This window comes from Chrysochloris asiatica, unplaced genomic scaffold (assembly GCF_000296735.1).
Source record: "Chrysochloris asiatica unplaced genomic scaffold, ChrAsi1.0 scaffold00014, whole genome shotgun sequence".
Classification (NCBI taxonomy): domain Eukaryota; kingdom Metazoa; phylum Chordata; class Mammalia; order Afrosoricida; family Chrysochloridae; genus Chrysochloris; species Chrysochloris asiatica.
The window spans coordinates 20,993,028-21,017,721 of record NW_006408532.1 but is presented as its reverse complement, the minus strand read 5'-3'; the positions used below and the strand labels follow the sequence as shown (position 1 = coordinate 21,017,721).

General features: G+C 39.4%; 1 protein-coding gene across 1 annotated transcript in view; it reads right to left on the bottom strand.

Moving 5' to 3' along the window:
- Positions 1-24,694, bottom strand: part of RORB (RAR-related orphan receptor B) — a 281,548-nt gene that overhangs the window by 53,555 nt on the left and 203,299 nt on the right. The window contains exon 4 of the mRNA XM_006834923.1: positions 20,497-20,898. Coding sequence (XP_006834986.1) covers positions 20,497-20,898 — 402 coding nt within the window. The remainder of the gene's footprint in view (positions 1-20,496; positions 20,899-24,694) is intronic.

Below are 24,694 nucleotides of genomic sequence, written 5' to 3'. Positions count from 1 at the left end.
TTGAACCTCTGACCTGTGATTAGCAGTCCAGTGCTGATCCTAAAGCGTCACACGAGGACTCCAGCTTCTGGGATTTATGGTATTAATTAAACTGGATTTCAGCACTAAAAATGTAAGTTCCTAATGAACTCTTCAAATAAAATTTTCTGTAACCCAAAGTCTGACACATAATAAATATTCAATGGAGGGTAGCCACAATGATCAGTATTAGGACATTTCTATATAGTTTGACACCATGGCAACAATACAAGGACTACAAAAGAGACAAAAGAGATAGGATTTAATTTTTCAATCAGTGCCACTGAGGAATCTATTTCAATAGTTATTAGAGTTTTCAGTCAGAGCTATAAAATGATAGATGCAGAAAATGCTATAAAACACTAATAATGCATGATTAAAGTTATGTTTTATTGGATTCAGCACTGAGCATTTCTAGAGTTTCATTGTTCATATAATAAGAGCTTTTCTTTAAAAAATAAAACAAAACCTTATTCCAAGTTTTTATTGAATATCATCCTATGTTGAAAGAAGGGCAAGAACTAGTCTGTACATCATATTGAAATAGATTGGTATGTCATGGTTCATCATTTTTCAATTTCACTGAGGCTGTCTAATTACTTAGATTCCAAAAAACATTATCTGTTCCCTGTTAGGTATACAATGAAAACATATGATTTTTATAGCTTTATAGTTTTCAAAACTTTATCTTCCTGGTGTAGTTTGTTTTCATCTTCAAAGATATGCTGATTTGCAGGTAATTTATAGGCTTCAGGGTTTATAAACAAAACTACACTTGGTACTCAAAATTGTGTTGTGAAAAATTCTTTATCAGGACATCCTCTCAGAGCTGTTGGCCAAAGTTTCATTCTCTAGCCTTCTGTCACCAGTGTGCAAGGATTGTAGGGAATGAGGTGACGTGGGCATAGTAACCACGTGGGCAGATTAAGCAAGACTGGAAGTTAGATCCACACGCATGTTAGCTTCAGCCCTAAATGGTGTGCTGCCATTATGCTTTGATTTTACCTCCAATTTAGTATTCCTATTGTTTTGTGGTTATTATGTAGATCTGTTTAGTCCAGATTATTATAATTATATTATAAATATTATAAATTATTATAACTCCTTCAACAACTGAGTAGAGCCCAGTTCAGTGTCTTTATACACACATTCAACAAATAACATTTTGAGAAGCTACTAGATACAGATTAAGAAGAAACTGTCCTGATGGTACAAGTTAAGCACCTGACTGCTAAGCAGTTGGTTAGGGGTTAGAATCCACTAGCCACTCTAGAGGAGAAAGATGAGGCTTCCTACTCCTGTAAAAATTTACAGCCTTGGAAACCCTATGGGCAGTTCTAGTCTGCCCTATATTTCTATGAGTCAAAATTGAACCAACAGCAATGGGGTTCGGTACAGATTTTTTAAAACAGACTAACCAAAAAGACATTACCTTTTTTTTAAGGATCTTACAATAATATCAAATTATAGATCATATTATATCATATCATTATGTGAGATGTGTCCTAACTGCATTATTGTAGGGGTTCAAAGAAGACAGTACTGAACTCAATCTGGAGAAACCTAGAAAAGGTGCCTACTGATTAGGGTCTTGAATAATGAATTGTTTTTAAGTGCTGTTGAGCCAGTTTGGGCCCATAGTTACCCTGTATAGGGTTTCAGAGGAGTGGGTGGTGAGCTTGAACCACCGACTTTGCAGTTCAAACTGACTTTGCAGTCCAGCGCATTAACTAACCCACAGCACCACACCAGGACTCCTGAATAATGAGTAGGAGTTTGCTATATGGAAAGAGAAAGGTGTCTTTCAGAGAAAACCAGTATTAAAAAGGAAAGAAAACCAGTCATATTAACTTAAACCCACTGTCACTGTGTGGTGCTGTGGGCTAATGCGTCAGACTGCAAAGTTGTTTGAACTGCAAATTCGGTGGTTCAAGCTCACCAGCTGCTCCTTGGAAACCCTATACAGGGTCGCTATGGGTCAGAATCGACTCGACGGCACTTAACAATAACAATTGTCACTGTAGATTCTGACTCATAGGAACCTTATATAGGACAGAGTAGAACTGCTCCTTAGGGTTTCTGGGGCTGTAAATCTTTATGAAAGCAGACCGCCTAATCTTGTTTCCTTGGAGCAGCTGGTGAGTTCTAACCACCGACCTGTCAGTTAGCAGCCCAGTGTGGAACCTATTGCGCCTCCAGAGCCACATCATGTTACCTTTTTACAATCCTCATCCTTCAAAAAGAGTGAGCAACTAAAGACCAAATCTGCCAGAGGGAGCAAATGGTATTTTCAAATCAGAACTGTATTTTCTGCTATGAACTCTGTTGTGTTTACAATGGAGGGACTGATGAGACATGAAACAGACAGGAAGAACTCTTTATCTGTCCCTTAATGACATCTCCTGGTAACAGTTAGTCAACGTTTAAGAACCTTCTGGCATTCAGTCACCACAGAGTACATAGGGTTCTACGGGATGAGAGAAGGATTGGGCTGGACATTGTGACTGAGCACAGGTAATTGAGGAAGCCAGGCCAGGGAATGTGGGGATTATTTGGCAGGCAACTGGAAGGTAGTGGAAGCGGTAAAACTGAACAGTGATGTGGTCAGTTTTCAGAGTAGAAACGTAATCCTGGCAGTGGCAAGGTAGATGAGATGACATTAATGAATATGCAAAACGAATCAGGATGATGTGAAGATTCGAAGAAGACATGAGGAAGGCCCAGGCTAGGTGATAATGGTAGCAATGGAGCGAAGGGGCAATTGTGAAGGAGGATGAACAGGACCAGCAGATGTAACAGTAAGCAAGAGGAAGCATTAAGTCTACAGAGTACTCAATCAATGTTGAGTTTATTAAAGATATACCGAAAGTGTCCTTCCTTTCTCTCTTCCCTTCTTCCTTCCTTCTTCCACCTTATGACTGATCTTTTTAAAAAAGATGATCTTAGAGACCATTCAGAAGTCAAACATTAAGCATGCACAATTACTTTCCATACTGTTATGGCGAGAAATGAAAGTCAAATCTCTTTTGGACCTAAGGCTTACAAATAGCAATGAAGGCAAATGCACCGCGGCAACCATTGCAGAAACAGTGCTCCTACTTTTCTTCTTTTCTACAATGCAAAGGTGAGTCAGGTGCAAAAACTGACCGACCCTCTCAAGACCCAGGTCAACAAACCACACGGTCAAGCTAGACTTGGCCTCATAGGTGGGGTCTGAGGGCTCATCCTGGTGATTAGAGAGCTACATGAACATCAGAGATGGTTTGCTTGAACTCAGAGTCTGCAATTGTGAAAAAGTGGAGAAAGCTTTAAGGAAGGGAGGGGCAAAGGGAGAGACAATGAACACAGCACACAAAGTAACTGCTGGGAGCCAAAGCAACTGTCAAGAGTCCTTGCCTGGAAAAATAGAAAAGATAATAGTAAATGAAGTCCTCTCCAGGGACCAACCACATGAGAAAGTCCAGATAAAGCGATTGAGGTAAAAGAGCAGAGAATCTGGAATCTTTCTGGGCGATCACACACCTTTCATCCGTTTCCCTGCCTTGGATTGCTGTTACTTTGCAGTGTTCAGTTTTTGTCAGATTCTTTACCTAGTCAGAGCAGCAGACGCGCATGCTCAAGAAGTAGCTGGCTAGTCCTGGGCTGGGATAATGTGCCCAGTAGGAATATGGCCCAGATGACTGAGTGTAAGGGAAAACTGGGCCACCTCCAAAGGTGATGTCGATAGGGTCAACCCCCTGCTCTTCCTGAGACCACAGCCAAGGCTAGAGATTTGTAACATGTGTATAAAAGGGAACTTGTCCTTAAGATTCTGTATGCATGTTGAGAGAAACAGGTTTGTCCAATTCACTAAGAGTATGTGGGCGGCTTTCACAGTTAACTTCAGGAAAAAGATAACCAACTTTATATGCTCAGCCCAGGCATTCCTTTTTAATCATGATGTGGCAGACAAGAGAAAATTAGGCTGTTGTTTTTAAATGCCGTCAAGTTGGTTCCAACTCATAGGGATCCTGTATAGGGTTTCCAAGGAGTATCTGGTGGGTTTGAACCTCTGAGTTCATGGTTAGCAGTCTAATGCTTATCCTTCAGTGCCATGCCAGGAGTCTGAGGTAGTTGCAGATTAATACGAAGTCCATGTTCCTTATTTTAGGAGTCCTGGTGTGGCACTGTGGGATAATGCACTGGACAGCAAGGTTGGTTTGAACTGCAATATTGGTGGTTCAATTTCAATAGCCACTCCTTGGAAACCCTCTACAGGGTCGCTTTGAGTTGGAACCCACTTGAAGGCACTTAACAACAACAACAACATTAATTCCATAATTTCTATTGCTAATTTTATGAACAGTGGTAGCTTGCTCTCATTTTCTTTCTCCCTTCCTCTCTTTCTTTTCCTTTTATTTTCTCAGATGAAGTGTATGTCTGTATGTGTGTATATATATATATGGACACATACACATATAAATGTCTTCATTTCTTCATTTATTTGTTATTATAGAACAACTGCTTTGTTTTAGATTTTGACTCTAATATATACATTTTTTTTTTTTTGACGAAAGCATTTATTGGAACCCAAGACTTGCATCCAATTAATAAAATATAAAACTTCACATATTTAAGTAAGTTTCTTTATGGGGTAGAATATGATTTCAATGAGCATAATCCTGTTGTTGTTAAGTGCCGTCCAGTCAATTTCGATGCATAGTAACCCTGTATAGGGTTTCCAAGGAGCAGCTGGTGAGCTTGAACCACCAACTTTGCAGTTCAAACGACTTTTCAGTCTGGTGTATTAGCCCACAGCGCCACACCAGGACTCCTAGAAAGCTTTAAAATAATTGATATAGTCAAATATACTTCTCTATCATTTTAGATGGAAAAATGTAAAAGATACTGTTGAAATTGTCACACTTCCCGAGATGTCTTAAGGGTAACCTTAACTCCATTGGGATGCAGACAATAACAAGAGAGTGGTTATTCTCTCTGAATATTATAATAAAATTATAAGAAAAACTGATGGGCTTTCTCAGTAGTCTGTTTAATAATTATTGAACCTTGGAACTGGAACCAACTTCTTTCCCCTGTCTCCAAACCCAAACAACAACAATAAGAGCATAACAAACCTGTTGCTACTGAGTTGATTCTTATGCATGGTGACCACATGTGCTACATAGCAGAATTCTGTTCTAGGGTTTTTTTTGTTTTGTTTTGTTTTTGCCTATAATCTTTACACAGGAGTTCTGATGTGGTGCTGTAGGATAAGCACTGGACTGCTAACTAAGAGGTCAGTAATTCAAACCCACCAGTTGCTTCTTGAAACCCTATGCAGGGTCGCTATGAGTTGCAACCAACTCGATGGCACTTAACAACAACAAAACTCCTTACAGGAGAAAATCACCAGGCTTCTCTTCTGCAGCACCACTGGGTGGGTTTGAATACCCAAATCTAATAATCCTGGGTCTCAGGTCTCATCGCTCTCTCTCTGAGATTGTAAGGGACTTCTACAATCCCCTTTCCTACCCTTATCACTTTTCATCGTGAGCGACTGGAGATGTCACAACAGAAAGGAAGTCCCTCCCGGAGGCATTTCTAGCATGACTGAGACACAGGTAAATGGAATTGTAATAAGTTCATCATATCGCAAGACGTACAAATGATATTTTGAACTAAGGCTTAAGAAAATACAAGATGAATAACTTTGCAAACATTTTTCACATATTAAAATGAAGTTTGGAAACAAGTTACCCAAATTACTCAATTCTTATGTGGAAGAGAGAATGTATCCACTTATTTTCATGAAAGAAAAGTAAACTGACAAGCAAGGTGACAATTTCTTGTTTATAGCTGTGATGTTATAAAATGAGGACCAGCTTGCAGCTACTAAAATAGCAAGTGACCTTCTGCCGTTCTGATTTCAACCACTCAGCGGGTTTTTTTCCACCAAAGCGGCTTATTTTAGCTCTCACTAGACAGTTCAGCAAATGGTGCTCTCCAAAGGGTAGAGTGTCTCAGACACGATTGCACGGTGGTTTCATTAGAATCCCACATCCTGGGAGTGGGGAAAGTCGAGTATATCTTTAAAAACTGCTGCTTTCAGTGTTATTATCAAGCGCACCCGTGGCCCAACTGCACCAAGTCGAGAAAGCTGAGACTTAAAGCTATATATAGCACTTGGGGATATTGCTTCTGAACTTCCTAATTCTTTTCCTCCTTTCTTTCTCCTCAGAAGAATGGATGGCTTCTTCCTGAAATATACCTCTTATTCATTTTCTTCCTTAAGTGATTTAAAACACACACACACACAAACACAACTTGGAAGTATTCTTCCTAAAATACTATGCCTCAGGCTCAATCAGTATGGTTAATGAATTTTTAATTTGTCATTTGCCTTAAGGATCTAGAGAATCACTGAATTCTCTGTTTAGATTATACCCCCAGTGAGAAAAGTGGAATTCCTAGAGGATTCACTTTGAATTAATGCCAGGATATCTCTATGGACTTGCTCAAGGCAAGTTTTAAGTGCTTGCACTAGGTTTTCGTAATATCAAGATTCATGAGAATCCATAATCTCAAGTGGTAACTATAGTACATTAGAATACATGAAAGGGGAAACCTTTAACCAAATGCTTATTTTGTCTTTTTGACAGTAGACAACCAGTTTGACAAGTTTTCTACCATTAAATTGAACAGATCTACTGGTTTGCTAAGGAGCTCTGGTAGTGGTTACGAATCAGGCTGCGAACCACAAGGTCAGCAGTTCGAAACTACCAGCTGTTCCGTGGGAGAAAGATGAGGCTTTCTGCTTCAGAAACCCTATACAGGGTCTCTATGAGTCGGAACCGACTCCACGGCACATAACAACAACAACAACAACTGGTTTGCTAGAAGTCCTGGTGTGGCGTTGTGGGCTAATGCGCCAGACTGCAAAACCGTTTGAATTTCAAGGTCAGCAGTTCAAGCTCACCAGCTGCTCCTTGGAAACCCTATACATGGTCTTTATGGGTCGGAATCGACTCGAAAGCACTTAACAACAACTGGTTTGCTACCGAGGTAGCATGAGCAGAGAGGACAATGTCAATTAAAAACCTTTGAGATTTTGTGTTTCTATTTAGAGATCATTAGTCTTAGCACAGTGTCCCAGTGCAGCACTCGAGAATAAACACTGGACCTCAAGGTTGGTTTGAACCAAGGTTGGCAGTTCAAATTCACCAGCCACTCCTCAGAAACCCTATACAGGATTGCTATGAGTCAGAACTGACTCAATGGCAGTTAACAACAACATCAAATTCTTAGCACAAACAGAATTGTGCTGTTAGAAGAAAGTTAAAAACTAGTCTATGAGTGATCAATTACCTCAAAAGAAAACCATTTCATATTTAGCATTTTGTTAAGTTGTTGTTATTGTTGTTAACTGCCATCGAGTCAATTTCAACTCAATGTAACCCTGTATAGGATTTCCAAGATGCAGCTGTTGAGTTTGAACTGCTGACCTTGCAGTTGAAACAGCCTTTTGGTCCAGTACTTATCCTACGGCACCCACCCCTGGACATAAGTGATCCGTAACTCACTCATAGTTCAGTTTATAGTCTAGTTGTTCATTGTTTTGTTACCCATGAATCAGGGTAGCTAGCAGTCTCCTAATCATGAAAATTCAATTTCCAACACTTAGGTCAAATTATGGAATACTGATTTTTCACTTCATGTAGAGCTGAAGCAAAACTTTGTAGTGTTCTTAAGGAAAAAACATTACAAAATACAATTAAGTTACTATTAACTTTTAAAAAATGAAGAAAATGTGATGGACACAATTAATTGTCATGAAAAAGAGAAAAGCCTAACCAAAAATCAGATTAATACAATTAATAATAACACTGATTAGGCAGGTTATCAAAATGACTCATGTTTTCTCAAATTATTGGAAGCTTAAGGAAGATAGCATTTTAATAGAAAGTAAGAAAGCAGGAAATGATGCAGAAAGAAGAATGGTAAGTACCTACATAGCATTTGTGCTATGTAGTATACACCCAAAGGAAAAAACAACATCACAAGCAGCCAAAACAAATATCTAAGAGGGTGCCTTCTTAATAATTTAATAATGGGAAGCTGCTTTGGATCATGAGTGTTTTGTTTTATTGCAATAGGGCATGTTTCATCTTTGGGAAATTACAGAGTCTCCTTTCTTCAAACAAAATTATGAAAGAAACTATTATGACAACATTACATTTAAAAATTAACTTTCACAGTAAAAGACCCCCTTAATAGAACAATAAAAAAAATCAACTTACTTAAATGTTCCGGGATCGGTGAGTTTTAAGGGAACTATATACTGAGGCAGTAAAAGAACCATGACTTAGTTCATGCCCTTTGGAAGTAATTTAACCTTAGTCTCTTTGGGTTTGAGTCTCCATCTATATGTAAAAATAGTTGGCCACAGCAACAGCATCTAAAGGCTGGGTGAAGCATCACAATTTCAGTCGGAAGAGATATGTGGGAATTTCTTTGTTTTGACTCATGAGGGAGAAGTCCTGCAGAGTTATAAGGGATGAGAGGTACAGCTCACAGTCTTAAAAGCACTTGAAGAGTCTTGGATAGAACAAACAAAACAGTACAATTCAGAGCCCATTAAAATCTTCTCTTATTCTCTTTTAAAAATGGCACCTTCACACACTATCCAAAGGACAATTAGTGGGTCATAACAGATGAAAAACTAATGAAAATTGCCCTGGATCTCTATTAGGATTGGTGTGTATTATTTGGATTTTGTTGACATATACATTTATTGTTTTTCAGTCCCGGTGTGGCTCTGTAAGATAAGCACTGGACTGATAGGTTGGTTGAACTGCAAGATCAGCCATTCAAACTCACCATCTGCTCCTTGGAAACCCTAAATAGGGTCGCTATGAGTCAGAACTGAATTGAAGGCACTTAATAACAATAAAAAACAATTTAAACAGATGCATTTCACCTCCCCCTTTTTTTGGTTGAAATTTGTTATTGTTGTTGTTGTTGTTAAGTGCCATCGAGTCGAGTGCTGTCAAATTGGTTCTGACTCATAGTGACACAACAGAATGAAATATTACCAATCTCACAATCATTGTTATGTTTGCTGCTGCCACTGTGCCATTTCATCTCATTGGATGAATTCAGGACCCTCCAGTTTACCAAACATGATATACTTCTCCAAGGACTGGTCCACCCTCCTTATAACATGTCCAATGTATGAGAGATGAAGTCTTGCCATCCTAGCTTCTAAGAAACATTCTGGCTGTACGTCTTCTAACAGATTGGTTTGTTCTTTTGGCAATTTGAAGTTGACTTAATGCAATTTCTGACCTTTAAACACCAAAACCAAATCTGTTGCTGAGTTGATTCTGATTCATAGCAACCATACAGGACAAAGTGGGACTGCCCCATAGGGTTCAAGACCCTGGTGTGGCACTGTAGGATAAAGCATGGGACTACTAACCTCAAGGTCGGTGGTTCAAACCCACCAACTGCTCCTATGAAACCCTGTACAGGGTCGCTATGAGTTGTAACTGATTTAATGGCACACAACAACAACAATCTCTAGGGAAACAGACTACCTCATCTTTCTCCATAGAGTGGTTGGTGACTTCCAATCATTGACTTAACTTGTAGGCTGAACCACTGCGCCTTTGGGGCTGCTTTTTCTGACCTTTTTTGTTTATTGTTGTCAAATGCCAATGAATCAGTTCTGATTCATAGTGACCCTGTATAATAGGGTTTCTTAGGAGCAGCTGGTGGGTTTGGACCACCAACCTTTCAGTTAGTGGTTCAGTACTTATCCTACAGTACCAAATCAGGATCTAATTCAGAGGTATGTTTAGGAGTCACTTTTACATTTTCCAATATTTAACCTAATTTTTAAAAGTAACTTTATTATTCAATCAATGCATTTAATTGATAATAAAAGGGACTTCAAAAAGTTTATGAAAAAAATTCCATCATCTTTTAATTCCATTTCTTAAGGAACTTTTTGAAGTCCTCTTGTATTTTAAAATAAGTGTTTTCTAAATAGTTCAGCACCAAATTTTTTCAAAACAAACTGTTTGAGAACTATATAGCAATTCCCTACTAACTTCATAAATAATGCTCAGATTTAAATAGTAAAAAAACAAATTTTCTTCTCAATATTGAGGGTGTATTATCAAAGAAAATAATCTCACAAAATGAAACAAAAGTCTTTCTAGCTGCAAACATTTCCAACAAGTTTCCAAACATTTGTAAACCACAATAAATCTTGTACTAGTATATAGACTTGGTGTAGGGCTGTGGGTTAATGCGCCAGACTGCAAAGACATATGAACTGTGAGGTCGGAGGTTCAACCTCACCAGTTGCTCCTCGGAACTCCTATACAGGTGGTCGCTATGGGTCAGAACCGACTCGATGGCACTTAACAACAACAACAAGTATGTAGAGAGTCTGTGTTATGTTGGCTAAGGACACCAAAGTACAGAGACCTTTCCATTTTAATCCTTGTGATATTTTAAGACTAACCAGCTTTAGGTTGTTTTAAAGTGTGGCTAAACAAAACATATTTACCCCAGCAAGAAAAATAATTCAGAGTACCGATTGAAAACCAATGCCATTTCTTGGAACACCTTAAAAGCATGGCTTGCCTATGGTCTAACATCTTAAAATGTCAGTCAAGGTGAAAACTGTCAGTAGTGGCTATTTCTGAGGTCAACTTATATGCGTACACATTCCCTAATTCTTGAAGTCATAGGTATAACTTCACAAAATGTCCTTACTACAGAAATTTCATAAACCTACTAGGGCTTTTGAAATTGAGTGTACAAAATGGAATTGGCTTTCTAATAGCTTCTATTGATAGCATTTTGGGGGAGGTGGGAAGTGGGGGGAGGGAAGCAAGTTGGTGGATTTTCATATCTTCTTATGACGCTATGAATCCTGAGTCAAAAATTAATCCCAGACTAATATCTCCAGAGGGAGTCCACAGGGAAAGATTAATTTTATACAATTTCAAATCAAAATAAGAAAAGGTATCTTTAAAGACTTCTCTAGCAAGTAAATGCTAGCACATTAGAATAGCTGTTTCAACAGAGATGCATGCATGTGGTAACTAGTATGCATATGTGTACTACAAATATAGCTTATGTATATCTTTATCAGCATTTGAATTGTGCACAAATATGTATGTTTTTGTCACATAAGCCTCTGCATTTACTTAAAGCCTTGCTGGTCACAAAGAACTTTTGTATATACTTGACCACTGAAATCACCTCTCTGAGGGTAATGGTAAAGTGACTGCAGAATACTACTAGATGATTTTAGACCACTTGGAGGCACAGCGGGTTAAGCATTAGACTGTTAATGAAAAGCTTGGCAGTTCAAACCCATCAGCTGCACCTCAAGAGAAAGATGAGTCAGTCTGCTTCTGTAAAGATGCACAGTCTCGGAAACTCTGTGGAGCAGTTCCCAGAGGGTTGCTATGAGTTGCAATCAATGCAATGACAATGGGTTTGTTTTGTAGAGTTATTAAAAGACTAACTAGAAATATACAGGAGTCCTGGTGTGGCACTGTAGAATAAATGCAGGACTGCAAGATCAGTTTGAATTGCAAGGTCAGTGATTCGAACTCCCCAGCCACTCCTCAGAAACCCTGCATAGGCTCGCTATGAATTGGAACCGATTCAATGACACCTAACAACAACAACAACAACAGACTGACCCTAAAGTTCTCTGGTGGAGCAATGGTTAAGAGTTGGCTGTTAGCTGAAAGTTTTGAAGTCATCAGCAGTTTTGCAGGAGAAAAGATCTGTAAAGATTTTCGCCTTGGAAACTCTGTGGGTAGTTTTACTCTGTTCTAGAGCATTGCTATGAGTTGGAATCCACTTGCTGGCACACAACAACAATAACAACAGAGAAAACCTAAGGAAGAATGAAGGTTCCTGAGTGACGCAAATGGTTTGTACTTGTCTAATAACCTAAAGGTTGGAGGTTTGAACCCACCCCTTGGCACTACAGAAGAAAAACCTGGTGATTTGCATTTGTAAAGATCACAGCCAAGACAACCCTAAGGAGCAGTGCTATTCCGTAATACAAGGGTTGCCATGAGTCAGGGTTAACACAATGGCGATGTTTTCTTGTTTTAGTTTTCTCTCCTTAGGGAAGAACTATGGACCCCATCATCCCACACATGTGCTGGAATAATTCAAGGCTGATTCTACAGCTGGAACTAGAGAATCTAGGATTGTGGCAAATTAGGCTGATGAGCCTTATCTTCACACGCTAGTATATTCCTATTAGAATAGAAGAGATGTTTGGAAGTAAACAATTTCTTGGGCAAATATTTTGTGGGTAGCAAAGAACTAGGTGGTATCAAAAATTCATAGGGATCGAGTAAGTCCTCTCTAATAACCAAAATGATTTTGGTAGTCTGGGGTCAGGACTGGCTACTTAGTGCCAAGAACATATTCACATTTTACATTGTTCCCTTTTTCCTCAAAAGGGGTAGGGTGGTAAACTGGTTGGAGTGGGCTGGGAGGACTGTTGAATTTGTGCTGATGTTGCATCTGTATGGTGTTCTATCTTTGCTTAGGTTGCACTTGTACTTGGGGTGGTTTGGGATGGACCACCACTCTCCCATTGAGATGTTTCTAGTTGTCCCTGATGTTCATTTTAACATGATATCTTGTCTTTTCAGGAAGATGAATAGAGAGAATATGCTGGTGCATAGTTAACTAATGTTGTTAAGTGTCAACTCATAGCAACCCTATATAGGGTTTCCAAGGAGCAGTTGCGGGGTTTGACCTTGCAGGTAGCAGTCCAGTGCTTATCCACCAGGAGAGTGACTATTAATTGTATGGAAGTTGTGGATGGCTCAAACTATTAAGTACTTGGCTACTAAAAGTTGAAGATTTGAACCCATACAGAGGTGCATTCAAAGAAATGCTTACTTATCAACTTCTGAAAGATCATAGCTTTCAAAAGTCCTATGGAGCACGGTTCTAGTCTGACACCTGTGTGGTCACTTGGTGGTCAGAGTCATCTGGTGGTTTATGAAGTATAATTGACAGGGTCATTTTACCCCAGGGAAAGCCCTGAGTCTGATCCTGCTCCATGGAGGTATGTGTGGCTGTCTACAGTCACAGGCAAATGCTTCAGAATCGTTAGGGATTTCACTGTTGTCTTCCAGTACCTCCCCTCCTCTTCACTACCCTGCATTTCTCCTTGTGAAGTGACTATAACAACAGCAATATTTGAATGTATGGTCAAAACCCTATGGGGTGAGGTGGGAAAACTATATTCTTTGGAGTCATTTTAGTACAACTTTTTATTTCAGATAAGGAGAGATGCTAAGACAGACTCAGAAAGCTGAACTAATTTTGAACAAGCTGAGTAGGCTAAGAAGTGAGGCATCAAGACTCCAGGTTTCCATCTACTTTCCATAAAGGGCATGTTGGAGTGAGTATGAGGGAGGGCAGGTGGCAATGGATGCTCACAAAACGTCTTCTCTCCAGACAGGAATGGAATAACCAAAGACATGGATTTTCCTTGTGCAATTTGGATGACAGCCCCCATTTTAATAATTTACTAGACCATTGGTCCGAAATGGAATCCCTCCTTGTGTTTAATATGTTGTTGCTAAGTGCCATCGAGTTGGTTCCGACCCATAGCCACCCTCTGTAGGGTTTCCAAGGAGTGGCTGGTGGGCTTGAACTGCCAACCTTGCAGTTCAAGCTGGCTTTGCTATCCAGCACATTAACCCACAGTGCCACACTAGGACTCTATCAAAGAACATGGAAAACATAACACTAAGCTGTTGTTTCTGATTATCTGTACCACTTCATAATGGGTTGTTAAATATATACAATAGATTTATGCAATTATAAAATATTTATTTCATATGCATTAAAAGCACTACCTTAAGACCATAAAGCATGTGTATGAGGTTCTTAATAAGCAACAACTGAAACATAACCAGGTTTTATAGTCCTGGTGTGGTGCTGTAGGATATACACTGGACCACAGGATCAGTTTGAACTGCAAGATCGGCAGTTCAAACTCACCAGGTGCTCCTAGGAAACCCTATACGGGGTCACTGTGAGTCGGAACCAACTTGACAGCACCTAACAACAACAAAATAAAGCAGCACTGGTAATATCTTCTATTTCTACACAAACTCGATAGCTCGTTTCTGAGACTAGGACATGTATTGATAGTACATCACTTTTAGTATAATTCCATTTTGTAATCTCTTCTAGACATTAATACTCAGCTTCTATAATATGTGATTTTTTTTTTAAAGAAGAAATTTATTTCTGTTTTTAATGCTTAAAATTCTTGGCTCCTTAAATAGGGCACAAAGGGAATATGTAAGTAGATCTACGTTTAAGACCATATAGAAAGAAACCAATAAATTCACATTTGTTATCTCTCTGGAGAGGAAGTTACCAAACAAAACAAAACTCAAATGATGTGTGTCAAAGGCACTGATTCCCTTAGCATCACAGCTAATTAGATAAATTTTTAAAATTCTTTTCTTTAAAAATATATTGTTTAGCTGTTTGAATGGTCTGTTGTCTAGTATATCACAGCTACATGGATACATAAGTAAGTTTTATTAAGAATATTAGTCAAAATTTTATCCCAAAAGATATAACAATGTATCATGTCACCTTGAAGTAACAGTCCACCTAAATCTAGCTAATGTCAAACCAAACCAGTTGCTCTGAATTCATTCCAACGCATGGTAAGCTTGTGTGTGTCAGAGTTCAATGGCTGACTTTTCAGAAGTAGATCTTCACACCTTTCTCCCAAGTTTCTTTTAGGTGTACTCAAAATGCCAACATTTTGGTTAGTAGTTTAGGGCTTAACTGTTTTAGTGTCACCTAGGGACTCCTAAAATCCAGTTAATACTGCTGCCTAAATATTAATTTAGGAGTCCTGGGGTGATGGTGTGGGTTAATGCCTTGGACTGCAAGTTCAGTTTTAACCCCAAGGGTGGCAATTCATGCTCACCACTTGCTCTTTAGAAATCCTATATAGGATCGCTATGCGTCGGAACTGACTCGACGGCACTTAATAACAACAACAAATATTAATGTAAGTGTGCTGGTGGTGCTGTAGGATAAGCACAGAACTGGTAAACTCAATGTCGGCAGTTCAAACTTACCAGCCACTCCTTGGAAATCCTATACAAGTATACTATGAGTCAAAATCGACTCAATGATACTTAACAACAACAACAGCAGAATCACATACTCACCTTGCGATTTACAAGTAACAAAGTTTCTGAGCCTCAATTTTCCCTCTGTAAAGTGGGGAAGCAAAATTTACATTATAAGAAAGTAGGATTTTTATGGTAATGTGCTTAGGACATTGATCAGCACAATGTAGGAGTTTAATAAAAGGTTATTTACTTATATTACCTGTAATAACTGTTACTAAGTGATGATTTAATGATGTAATAGTATAAATTTATTTTATTAATAATAATTAGGTGTATACATGCCAAGAACTGTTTAAGAATTTATGAGCATTAAATGATTTAATCTGCATATGTACTCAGGTAGGGCCTACTGTTGTACCAGGTTTATAAAAGGGACTCAGAGAGGTCAAATAAATTACCTAAGAAAAAAGGCACAACCAGGTTTTGAACTCAGATAACCTGACTACAGAGCCAGGGCTTTTAACTCTCATTGTTTTTGTTGTTGTTAAGTACCATTGAGTTGGTTCCAACTCATAGTGTGACCCTGTATAGGGTTTCCAAGGAGCAGCTGGTGAGCTTGAACTGCCGACCTTGTGGTTCAGTCTAGCGCATTAATCCACAGTGCCCCACCAGGTGTCCCATTCCCATTTATGTCTTCCTGCACAGTGATGATGTTGTGGATTCAGTGTTTCGTGAGACAATTGGCTGTTTGGGGCATAGTGGAGAACAGAAGAAAATATCAATCCTCAGAGGTATCTGGAGTCAAGACCCTCAAAATGAGTTTGTGTCCACTAGATGGCATTGCTGTTTTAATGAAATGTGTACCAAACCAACCCTTGGGCTTAAAAACAAAACAAAAATCAAGGCCTTTGCTGTTGAGTGGATGGATTTATAGGCTTAGGAGTCTTGTCAATTTGAAAGCATTTGCAGGACAATCTAACTGCATCTCTACAAGTCTGTAGGAAGATGCTTCTAGCTTCTATTGTTTAAAACATAACTATTGTTAAGTGCTATTTATTCAGTTCTGACTCATAGTGACCCTGTATAGAGTTTCTAAGGAGTGGCTGGTGAGCTTGAACCACTGACCTTGCTATTCAAACAGACCTTGCAGTCCAGCGCATTAACCCAAGACTATAATTCTCTAAATACCTTATGCACCTTGAAACAAATAATATATGCCAGTTCATTTTAGGTGTCAGAGTCTGTGTTGAAACTCTGTATGACTTTTGAGGTTATCTGGTCTAAATATGGCATTTCATAGACCGAGTGAGGATGTCACTTGCTCTGGGTAACTCAGACCTGATAGGTTAGCTGTAGTTCTCTTTTCACAATGCTGCTGTGTGTCCTCAAGTTGATTCTGATTCATAGCAACCCTGTGTAGGCTTTCCAGGGTGTAAATTTTTACAGGAGCAGAAAGCCTCATTGTTCTTCCTTGGAGCCACTGGTGGATTTGAACTGCTGACTTTGCAATTACCGGTCCAACTTGTAACCCACTGGCTATCAGGGCTCCTTCTTTTCATAATGTTGTTTTTGTTAAGTGCCATCGAGTCAGTTCTAAATCACAGAGAAACAGTGATGTCTGACTCTTGGAAGACTTGCCTTTTGGATGTGGGACAGAAGATTGCCCCAAAATTGTAATCCCCCCTACACTGGGATTTAAATGTGTTTCAAGGAGCATGGAGGCTCTGTAGGATAAATACTGGACTGCTAACCACAAAGTCAGTGGTTCAAGCCCACCAGTTGCTCTGAAGGAGAAAGGTGAGGCTTTCTACTCTCATAAAAATTTACGGCCTCAGAAACCCTATACAGGGTTGATACGAGTTAGAATTGACTTGATGGCACTTAACAGCAACAGCAAACATGTTCCAAATCAATAGTAGATTCACTAAGTAGAATAAAAGCAAAAATTGGTGATTTTTTTTTAAAAAAAGATTATTTTACCTGCTTTTCTGGAAAGATTGAGTGGCTCTTTTTATATAGCTCTCCCATAGCAGAATTGATGCATTTGAGTTATGGTGTTGGAGGAGAATATTACAAGCACCATGAACTTCCAAAAGAACAAATGAATCTGTGTTGGAAGAAGTACAGCTACGGTGCTCCTTGGAATGACTTTATCTCTCATACTTCGGACATATTATCAGGAGGGACCAGTCCCTGGAGAAGGACATCATGTTTGGTAAAGTGGGGGGTCCGAGAAAAAGAGGAAGACCCCCAACGAGATGGATTGGCACAGTGGCAGCAGCAATGACTGTTGAGCATAGGGTTGCTATGAATTGGGCTGACTTGACGGCCTATAACAACAACCTCATTGCTTAAACAGCCCTGGTAGCATAGCGGGTTATCAATTAGACTGCAAACCACAAGGTCAGCAGTCCAATCTACCAGTCACTCCACAGGAAAACGATGAGGTTTTCCGCTCCCACAAAGATTTAAGTCTCAGAAGCCCTATTTAGGGTGTCTGTGGCATACAACCACCACCATCATCACCCTATTGTTTAAGGAGTCTTAGAAGCATAGTGGGTTATGAGTTGGGCAAATAACTGCAAGGTCAGCAGTTTAAATCTACCTGAGGCTCTGAGGGAGAAAGATGAGGGTTTCTGCTCCTGTAAAGATTTACAGACTCAGAAACCCTATTCCGGGTCGTTATGAGTTGGAATTGAAGGCACACCACCAACACCCTATTGTTTGACAATGCAGTTTCTAGAGATTAAAACCACAGCAGCTAGTAACTACTGGAGGACATAAAGACTCCTGAATCAAAATGCCTGGGTTAGAATTTGGCTTCATCACTTCACCTGGGAAGGTCATGTGACATAAGCCTCTGTTTCTGCATCTGTAAAACGGACATGGTATTTTTACTTAAAAGATGCTTAAGAAAATGAAATGTGTGTGAAATGAGTAAAATCTCATGTAAGGGTAAACTCAGTTAAGGATAGCAATGATAATTAGCATTTTGTTATATCTGATGTTTAGTTTTATCGATGTATTAGAGCTTATATTCTAAAGCACTTGGTTTGTGGAACGCTACAGTCTACATGGGAGCCTTATCTTCATTTTGAATCTTGACTTAAGTTCAGATGCCATTGATTTCTTTCTGAGCATTAAATCAGCCATGTGGTTATTCTTAGACAAGTCCAGGGCAAGTCCAATGAGCAGAATTTTGCCCTTAGACTTAAACAAAGAACTTGGGAACTTACCATGACATGTGCTTAATGATTTATGGAAAATAGTTGCATGTAATCTAAGAAACAAATTGAGTGTGCTGATATTATCTTATAGCCCTTTATGCTATGATTCAAAGTTACATGGTCCTGACCTCCACACAGCCAGATAGTCAAAGTCCTAGAACCAAATCTACAATGATGTATTTATCCCAATCGTGGTCCTTTCCCCTCTTCTGTAGTCTGCCTTCAACCGTGATGGATTGAACTGCCACCAATCATGATCTTGTGATGATTTTCTGTACTTTCTATCACCCTCAGAAATGCTGTACAGGGTCGCTATGGGTCGGACCCGACTCAACGGCACTTAACAACAACAACAACTATCATATATAATCAGCACTGGGACCAGGAATCGGTAGACTCCATTGGCTTGGCTTCTACACTGTGTGCATGCTGATGATGGTTTCCCTCATTCTGGATGGTTGTCTTTGTTTTGTCTTTTTCCTGTTTAAGGCTTAATAAAAGGATCTCTATATAACATGTTTGAATCTGGGGTCTTTTCCCCCCAAGCACATCTTTCAATTGTGAATGTTGTTATAAGTGCTTTATAACTTCTTTACTCTTTGTCACATGCTAAACTGCTAAAAGAGAGAAATAACATTTAGATCGTTAACTATCAAATCTCTTCTTCTCAACAAGATGGTACAAGTAGTCAAGAATATAGCTATTTCTTTATGTGTTCATATCAGCTTATTTTCACCATTGCAGACTTTCAACTTCCTTTTGGAAGACAGAAAAAGAAGGTGACTGAGCACACGGCATACAAGTGATAATAATAGCTAGCAGTTATTAAGCACTTGCTGAGTGCTCAACATCACTCTGTTTGACAAGTATTAACTCATTTCATTTTTACACCAGTCCTATCTCCCCCTTATTAAAACATTTCCCCTTAAATATTTTAAAAGATGAGGAAACTGGAATTAAGAAACTTGCTTCTGGTCAGATAATAAATCACAAAGAAAGAAGTTGAACCTAACTAAGAAGTAGCCTAGTTCTTAACCACTCTGTTACAGCACCTCTCAGTGTGGTCCCTCGGCTCTAGATTTCTCTCCCTCATACTTCAAACAGCACGATGGAGCCTGCTGTAGCCTCTGTTTGTTTAGCTCCTCCAGACTATTGTTGACATGAAACTCTGTTAACCAAAATGGCCCTAAGCTTTCATCAATATTTTTTATGACAGTTTGTTAATGAGATTAATTGGTTTTATATTTAATAGACTCCCAAGTTTCACAGGGTAAAGCAAAATTGCAACAGGTCAGTAGGGTGCACTCTTGAAGACCGCTCTTTAGGAACTGAGGTCATTGTAACCAACAAAGTGTCAGGCTGTTGATGCAGTCTTGCCCAAGATGGGCCTTACTTGTTGCTCTTATGTTCTGTAACATTCCAGACTATGTTCTTTTCATTGGCTATAATTCAGACTCTCTTCAAATGTAAAATTTGTAAATTCGGATTTAGAAGAGCCTTAAGTGGTCTTCCAGTCTATCCCAGCTTTTACAAAGAAGGAAACAGAGTCTACATAAATTTTCTTTGAGGAAGAGTTCAAATCCTGTTTAGTCAATAATACTATACTTTTTATATCCACTACCTATTTCACTTTCAGCATCACTTTGGCTACTTGCTAAAACATTCCTGCTGAAAAATCCCAATAATTTCTCCTTCGAGGGTGAGAATCTGCTGTTTATAGACAGCATATTTCAATTTATAATTTTTTTTCTTCATTAGCTTGAAATAAACTTTTATGGGGTGATGGAATAATGACATTTATAAGAATACATTTCAAAATAAACTAGTTGTTTCACTAGAAGCCATGAGTGCAAATGCTGTTGGAGATAGATAGCAAATCATCTTCTTTTGTTGGTATGTGCTCTCAAGTCAGTACCAACTACAGCAACCTTATGCACAACAGAATGAAACATTGTCCAGCCCTGCACCAATCTCATAATCATCACTACGCTTGAACCTGTTGCTCATCTTAAAACTAAGAAAATAACCGTGCTAAATAGTATCAAAAACAACTTTAAGACAGCATTTCCAAAACGAATAGGGCGGAGAGTTCTACTTACCGATTTCAGTCATTGATATCCCTGGTGCTAACTGCCCGTTGTTGAAAGAGCTATAAGTAAACAAGTTGGGGACGGATGTAAGGTCATAGATAGGTTCTTGCTTTATCTGTTTGATTCCAGTCATGTCGAGTCCTGACTGATCAGGGGATGGCTGGCCAGAATCCACGCTGTAATAACCCTCTGACTTGGGCAGGTCAATGACGTGCCCATTGGCATAAGTACCACCGGTCTCGTTGTTCAGGCTGCTCAGGCCGTTGCTGATGCTGCTGCTATACACCCTGGCAAGGGCTTCCGCCTCCCCACTCTGCTGCTGCCGCTGTTCCTGCAGCCTCTGTTGGTGCTTCTGCACCTCTGCATATAGGCTGTCCCGTTGTTTCTTGGACATCCTCCCAAACTTCACAGCTGGAAGTTGGAGAGAAAAACAGAAAACAATCAGTTGTGATGATTCTCATTAGCCACCTCCCAAGGGTCATGAATGGTTGCCTCCCTAGACATTAAATATACAAACTCTGAGCCTCACAGCACCACAGTCCATTCATGTGTACTCTACATCTGTAGGATGCATGGGATGGTGAATTTTATGTGCCACTTGGTTAAGCGATGGTTGCCAGTGGTTTGGCCAAATACTACACTAGTTGCTGTTCTATAATATAATGCAATCAATTAAGTGATTAGTTGAAAAAGAGTGCTTTCTCAGGGTGTAGGCTGCCTTCAGACTACAAATTAATATTTGGCAGTAATCCCACTTTCTCTCTATGTCCTATGCCTCCTGTTGGTCTATGGTTTTTTAGATATGACCCTGAAGAAACCTCTAGTCAACCACCTCACTTATGGATTTTGGTCTTCCCAGTCACCAAAATCATGTGAGTCAATCCATTGAAGTCAGTCTCTCTCTCTATACACATCCTTGGAAACCCTGTACAGGGGCACTATGAGTCAGAATCAACTCAATGGCAAGGAGTGAGAAACAATATATTGTAAATCTTAACCTCTAAGCATGTGATTATACCATTTGGGAGTGTGTTGTCTTTGTTATGTTAATGAGGCAGGATTAGTACAGGGTGTATTTTGAGTCAATCTCTGAGATAACGAGAGCTCTGGTAGCTTAGTGGTTACAAATTGGGATTGGGCTGTGAACCTTAAGGTCAGCGGTTTGAAACTACCAGCCGCTCCGTGGGAGAAAGATGAAGCTTTCTACTCCCGTAAAGATTTACACCCTTGGAAACCCTGTACAGGGTCGCTATGGGTTGGAACTGACTTGATGGCACTTAACAACAACAACAACAACAAACAAGGGCACAGAGGAGGTATAGGACAAGACACCAAGACACATGGCGATCTCCAAGAAATCTGGAAGCAGAAGCCGAAGAGACAAGGACCTTCTTCCAGAGAGACCTTTCCTGAATAGTCAGCACTTTGAATTCAAGTTTCCGGAGTCCTGGTGTGGGGCTGTGGATTACTGTGCTGCACTGCAATGTGAGTTTGAATCGCAAGGTTGATGGTTCAAACTCACCAGTCGCTCCTTAGAAATACTATACAGGGTTGACCAGGTCGTTATGGATTGGAATCGATTCAATAGCACTTAACAACCGTGAGTCAGAACTGAATTGATGGCACTTAACAGTACCAACAACAAACTATGAGAGGAGTTCTTGTGTGGCACTGCAGGATAATGCTGGTCTGTAAAACTGTAAATTCAGCTGCTCAAACTCACCAGTCACTCCTAGGAAACCCTATACGGGCTTGCTATGAGTCAGTATCAACTTGACAGCACTTAACAAGAATAAGAACAAACTATGAGAAAATAAAATTTCTATTTGCTAAAGCCATTCTTTGATAACAGCATTAGGTAACTAAGACACATGTCATTTGCCTTCAGTTAGTTACCTTTAGGGTTTAGATGAAAAGAATCTTGTGTCTCTAACGTTCAATAAATAGGCTAACAATAATCTCCCTTTCTTGTTCTCAGGTTTTATATTGTCTGTCTCTCTGACGAAATCCTTAGCCATTTTAAGGAAACATAAAGAAAGAGCTCTGCAAACGGTCATAGAGTAATGTGGAGATGCTTTCACTTGAATATGTCATTTCTTTTTTTTTTTTTAACGTCTTACTGTGAATTCAGTGAAGGTTTACAGAATAGATCATCGGTTTTACATTCCACAAATTGTAAACTTTGTTTCCTCTCCAGGATTACAGTGCCCTCAATGTAACATCACTTACCCCACTTCCTCCCTGTCAAAGTTCCTTCTTCTTTCTCAACCCTTCTGAAATTCATCCTTAGACAAATGTTGCCCTTTTGATCTTGAATGGTTGTACATTCTATGGTGTGCCCCCATGTGCTATCCTTACTATATACCTATCTACTGTTTGGCTGAACATTGAGCTTTATGATGGTGAGTTCCATTTAAGAGTTGAAGGATGACCAAGAGCCATAGTCTTGGGGTTCCTCCAATCTCTTTCAGCCTAGTAGGCCTCGTCTTTTTTCATGAAGATGTTGTTGTTACTAAATGCCACTGAGTCAGTTCTAACCCATAGTAACCCTGTATAGAGTTTCCGAGGAGCAGCTGGTGAGCTTGAACCACTGACCTTGCAGTTCAAACGTCTTTGCAGTCTGGTGTATTAACACCAGAACTCCTTTCGTGAATATATTGTTCCTTAGTTTATGGAGCATAAGCTCCTCAACTCTTACGGACACTTTCCCTCCCAAGTTGTTGACTCTCTTTTTTAGTCTTAAACATCCTGAGATGAAAAGGCCACCTTGTCTGAATCATCAACACTATGTGTCTCAGCTCATGTTTGTAACAGTGACCATCACAGACTTGGAGGTTTCCCTCTGAGTTTCTTTTTCTTTCTTTTTTGTGACAGACAGTGTTCCCATCCTCTGATGGTGTTCAATCTCATAGAATGTAAAAAGCTAGAACTAGAGAGTAGAAATAGGTCCAATATCTGGATTCTGTCACTAGGGTTGAAACTTTTCTGAGAAGTAAGTGGTGAAGGGCCTAGGAACTCGTCAGCATGAAGTGCTCACAGAAGGGATTTCTGCTGTGAAAGAGACTACCTTTCACCTCCAATGTTGTTATTAAGTGCTGTCGAGTCAGTTCTGATTCATAGTGACACTGTATAGAGTTTCAGAGGAACAGCTGGTGGATTTGAACCAATAATCTGTGGTTAGCAGTCAAGCACCACACCAAGACTCCTTCACCCCCAGTAGTTACTTAATATTTATTTTCTTCAGTTTTCCCTCTGGTTATATGGGCCCCAGATTTTATGTAGAGAACTGATACAAAGGCACTTAACAACAGCAAGAAGCTGTTTAGGATAGAGACCACATTGTCCAGCTCCCTTCTGGAGATTAAGGTTTGGATAACAGGAAGTAAATGGGAGTGTGTGGGATACACTTCCCTGAATATCCTTAAATGTTGGGACCTGCCATTTTCCTCTTTCCTGTCTACTGGATTTTGGACGTGAGGCTGGACTTGGAGCCGCCCCAATGCTTCCCATTTCTCTTTAGCCCATAAAAATCTAGGTTCTGGTATTCTGACTTTGCCTAAGTAGGTCAATAAAGTGGTCATTGTCCAGTAACTTTTCTGAATAAAGACAAGCAATCTGGTAAATTCAGACCAAACTCAGATTTTCCAATTCAGTTTATGGTTTTGCAGGGTCTCGAATCATTTATATCATTATGTTTAACTTTGATGGTAGAGACTGCCTTTATGAGGTTATTTTTAAGACACACTTATTTGTTTATTAGTTGCAGTAATATTTCCAGTTGATTCATGGAAAAAATTCTATACATAACTTTTATGGACAGGTTTCTCTATCTTAATGTGAAATTTTCCAAATAGTTTACTATACATTATTATCTAGGGGAAAATACATCTGTATAAGAAAATAAATAAATAACCATGGTATATTCTGATTAATGAAAAATATTTCCCCCTAAGAAAGTACTGTGATGTGCTTCTTTATGTGTTTACTCTCTGTCCTTTGCATCATGTTGGTTCTGATGAGTTCTTCATTGCATAACTATGGAGGTCCATCTAAACCATATATCTATTTCTATAAAAAATATGTATCTATTGCTATAAAGGAGCTCTGATGGCTTAGTGGTTACAAATCGGGCTGCTACTCTCAAGGTCGGCAGATCGAAACTACCAGCTGTCCCGTGGGAAAAATATGAGGCTTTCTGTTGTTGTAA